The sequence below is a fragment of the Notothenia coriiceps genome, unplaced genomic scaffold (assembly GCF_000735185.1).
Source record: "Notothenia coriiceps isolate Sejong01 unplaced genomic scaffold, NC01 NC01_scaffold00034476, whole genome shotgun sequence".
NCBI classification, from domain to species: domain Eukaryota; kingdom Metazoa; phylum Chordata; class Actinopteri; order Perciformes; family Nototheniidae; genus Notothenia; species Notothenia coriiceps.
The window spans coordinates 11,358-16,000 of NW_011367177.1; the positions used below are offsets into that span (position 1 = coordinate 11,358).

The following is a 4,643-nucleotide window of genomic DNA, read 5'->3' on the forward strand; positions in this document are numbered from 1 at the left end:
GTGGGCATCAACACATATGTCTACATCTGGATTAAAGCCTGCGGGATGGCCCTCCTTCGTGGTGTCCCCGGCTCCTCCCACCCCGGCGTTCCGCTCCGGGCCGGTGCCTTGCCCGGCAGCTTCCCCCGGCGCCACTCCCATCCTCGGATTGGCGGCGCTCCCGTAGGGGGTGGCCCCCACCCCACGCCGTCCTTACCCGGCAGCATTCGCGGCGTCATCCGCAGGCACCGCTTGCTTCTTGGTGGGCGGTCAGCCTCTTGTGACGCCAGCGACTCGGTGCTGCCCGCACTTATTAGGCCACTAATGGGGTGTCCTTCCCCGACAGGCGCGCCGCTCCCGGTGTCGCCGCCGGCCGTGCTTCAGGAGCCCTCCTCTCGCACAGGGGCCCCCGTCCTCGTCGTAGGGGCCCTCCTTCTCGGCACTGTCCCTCTCCGGTCTGCCCAGTCTGCCCCGCGGCATGCTTGGCGACGCTCCGCTTGCACCGGGCACCATTCTCCTCTCCGGTCACGTCCCAGGCTTGCGCGGTAGGATGTGGCCCGTGCTACTTCCGTACCCCGCTGCAGGTTTGTCGCTCACTCCCTTCCGTCTGTCCCAGGCTTCACGCGGAGGGCTGCCCGGCTACTTCCGTACCCGCTTGCAGCTTTTGCCATGCTTGCCGCTCTGTCCAAGGTCTTCGCGCGGTGGTGTGCCCGGCTACTTCCGTACGCCGTCTGCAGACTTCGGCAGGCAACTCCCCACCTTTCCGCCTCCCGGGTGTGCTCGTTGTCTGTTACGGCTTGAGGAGAGTTCCGTGGCGATCTCTTTTTTGGAGTTTTCCCGCATGACTAGGTGCCTGTTTTTTGTCCACCCGCTTTAGCACTCTCCCTAGGTGTACTCTGTTCTGTCTATTATATCATATAAGTAAATGGGATACAAATTTGTTGTAATAAAAAAATACAGTAATCCGAAAAATTATACGAATGCATAAGTAAATTGCATTGGACATTTCGTTGTACCTAAAGAAATAAATTTCGAAGTGACATTTTTCACAACCTTAGCATGAATGAAATACTTGGGTCGCAGGTTCCTCAACAGTGCATTACAAGACATCTATCAATATATGTGTATACTTCCACCATTAAACTGTCAAATTCTGCACATTTCTTATTCTATCTACAAACAGTACATCTTTTAAGAGTATAATAAAAATGTATAATATTGGTTAAAATAAGTGCTTCAACATAGTTAACATTGCAGGAGAGTTGATTGTCAAGTCCCAAAACAAACCATGCAATATATTAGACGTTAAGCACTTTTGTCAGGCTTAATATGTATCTGTTGATACCCCCAGAGCTTTTTGCTTACTTGTATTTAAAAGAAGACCTTAAACTAAAGTATTATTTAATGTTTTAAAAAGGGCTTTTTTTCACAAAACTGTGTCTCAGGGCTTCTTAACATTTATGAAACTATTAATGTTCCATACTCACTTAACGGGAAGAAACTCAGCTAACTGACGATACGAACCATTTTTACCGAACCAAACACAAGTCTCACAAGATGCTACAATGAGCCCTGAGCGGAAAAATGCACTTAGCACAGAACTCACTGCTTAAATACCCTTATTACTTATCGTATCTGCACAAACAAGATATCGATTAGCAAGCTGAGATTCCACAGATTCATCACTGAGCGAACCGAACTCGCGACAGGGGAAGCGAAAACAGACATCACAACACATAGCTTCACGGAGGAAGCTTCTTACCTTAGCTGTTGTTCTGATCAAGGGCGCCGGAAGCGGGGGGGGCCAGGGGGCCATTGACCCCCCCACTTTTCAGCCCTGCCCCACATTTTCGCAGTGGCGGATGCCGCGGAACACTGTACAAATCCTGTTTCAATAATTCCCCTAAAGTCGCATCTAAAATGCGTTCTGATCTAGCTGTGTGTATTTTGGTATTTTTGATTGTTCAATCTCGCCAATCTGCTCTTCCACAGCGCTGCTTCCCCTCCCTCGGCTGAAATTATGAATGTAAGGCATATAGTAATCATATATAACACGGCAGGGTCCATTACGGTTTGTTTTTATCTGATTTCAAATAAACAAAGTCTTGGCTTTCAGAATATTAAACTTGTTTCGGCAAATTCAGATGATAAATACAACTTTGAAGCTTGTAACGGCATAATTACAAGCGGAGAACGGAGTAACTTAACGTCACAGCAGGCATAACAACAGCCAGTGTTTCTCGTGAGTGTTTTCCCCGGGAAAAAAACGCAATACACAAACGCAAAATTACACAAAAACACGTATATACACACACACTCGCGAGCTTCTCCCAGACCAGTAATCCAAACGAAAATATCTTCCCTACGTAGTACTTCGATCATTTGCTCTGCTAATAATCAATCAGATCGATGGATTCCAGAGAAAAGGAAAGGCCTTTTTCTCAAAATGATGACTCAGTGACAGTCATTATATAATGTAACATATTGCTTAATATTTGAAGTACAACAACAATCCTGATGTCATTAGAAAGCTAGGAATCTCCTCTTTCCAACAGTGTATACAACTGAAAATGTGTCTTTGGCTCAATGCGACTGATTTCCATGGAGTAGGTCACATATTTGTATTGAATCATAGATAGGACACATCTTTTTAAGAGAATATCCCAAACCATCATAAATATAGTAATCATAAATGATAAGCTCCCCCTGCTTTAACAGAGGATAAATATAATGTTAATATAAGCAGCATTATATGAGTTTGTTCTTTCTTATACCATCATTCCTGTATTTTAACTCTTGCTCAGTTTTTCACTTTTCTACCATGAGAGCGGTATAAGCAGATTCTTAAAGGCCATTAGCCCTTCCTTTTCAAGTTACAACTTGGGCTGAACTACAACTCATTAAAATGTGGTCAGTATCGCAATATGTACTTCTAATAACCAAATCGCAGAAAGCACAATATGTTCTAAAGTCAAAACATTTGAAAATGTCTAAGTCTCGTGGTGCTGCTGTTTTCTATAAAACGTTACTCTACAGACTTAAGTCAATTGCCTTGTTTGGTACAGGCTCTCTGGAAAAAGAAAAATCCCACCATGATCATGTAAATATATTTTTCAATGATAATGTGAATAATGTTTTGGAAAATCCCATTCCCTCTATTATCGTGAATCTTATCGCAAATTCAGTTCACGTTTTTGGCAAATTGTGCAGCCCCAAATACAATCCTACGCGAGTACAAATAAAATGGGAAGACGCGTGTTCTGATTGAAGGGACAAACGTCATGAAAAATGTAAATGAGTCCCAGCTGACAATGATATGAAGTGCAACACTCGAGTCTTACTTTAGTCTGCGCCTGCTGCATCTCTTGTTCCAGTTTGTCCTTCTCTGTGTTCAGCATCCTGACGGTTTCCTGGAGAGCACTGATGGTCTCCATCTTCTTCAGCTGCTCCTCCTGCTGGGCCAGAGTCTTGGCTGTAACCTGAGCCGGAGAGGCAGGTAAACAGACAGAACTTTTGAATAAACAACATTCTCTCAAGCCACTTTTGCCCTTTTCTTAGCCTAAAATTAGTACATAAGTTCAAAGGCAAAGCGTCCTCAAACAGCCTGAAAGAGCTCTTCAATCAAACATTTAAAATAATGGCAACTTGGAAATCTTTTATTGGAAATATTCTCGGAACAACTTTGGTCGTGGAAACTATTCTGTAACCATTTTGAGATTTGTCTGTCTCCTCATAATCTCCTTACACTCAAACTGAATATCCCATCATACGCTTCATTGGCAATTGAACAGGGACTATATTAAATAGTTGTTTAAAAAGTTTATTACAAATTCTATATACATATACTTTCTCGGTAAAACAGTATCTTCAGTTGGGACAGTTCTCAGGTCTTTATTATTGAGATGGTGCTAGTTGTTGGGGAAATATTTTCCAAGGTCCATAACTTTGACCCAGTTTATCAGTTCAAACTGTCCTGACTGAGCACACGCACCTGTAACCTTGGCTGCTGTGCTCTCAGTGTTCTGTCTCCCTGTTCCTGCCTGTTGGCGTCAGCTGATAGAGGTGTTATGGTTCTATGTTCCTGCCTGTTGGCGTCAGCTGATCGAGGTGTTATGATTCTATCTTGTTATGCAGCATGTTGATTATTCTCTCTGAACTAGCTAAATACATGGGTCTGGGTTAGAGTTCTTCAGAATTGACGTGGCAACTCTCCCGTGCAGTCAGACCGTGACTGCTGTGACTTGTGATGTGAATCCTCCGGCCGAAGCTCCTATAATAAACCATCGGTGTTTGACATCAAAGCTCCTGCTCTTCCCGTTTCTCCTTCATGAGTCGGTGACTCCCACTGCATTGCTACACAGAAGTTTCCCTTACACTAGTAATAAAATAATACTTCAGTGTGGCTTATGCCAATGCAGTATCACTTACAATGGGTTGGCTTATTGAAGGCTAATGTACTTACAGGACTCGTGCTTTTTGAGTTTGTATCCTTACGGTTGAATGCACACATTGTAGATTGTTTTGGATAAAAGCGTCTGCTTAATGTAATGTTCATGTTGTTTTCATGTTGTAGCCTCAGACAAGGGACTTGTCTCTATTCTTGTCTTGCTCGATCTTAGTGCTGCATTTGATACCATCGACCGTGATATCCTATTGCAAAGACT

The 4,643-nt window shown here is 43.9% G+C and overlaps 1 protein-coding gene across 1 annotated transcript in view; it reads right to left on the reverse strand.

The window, feature by feature from the left end:
- The window catches only part of LOC104962239 (nucleoprotein TPR-like), a gene marked incomplete at both ends in the record, with an annotated part of 9,041 nt that extends 5,583 nt beyond the window's left edge, over positions 1–3,458 (reverse strand). The window contains one exon of the mRNA XM_010790662.1: positions 3,321–3,458. Coding sequence (XP_010788964.1) covers positions 3,321–3,458 — 138 coding nt within the window. The remainder of the gene's footprint in view (positions 1–3,320) is intronic.
- Between the last annotated feature and the right edge of the window lie 1,185 nt (positions 3,459–4,643).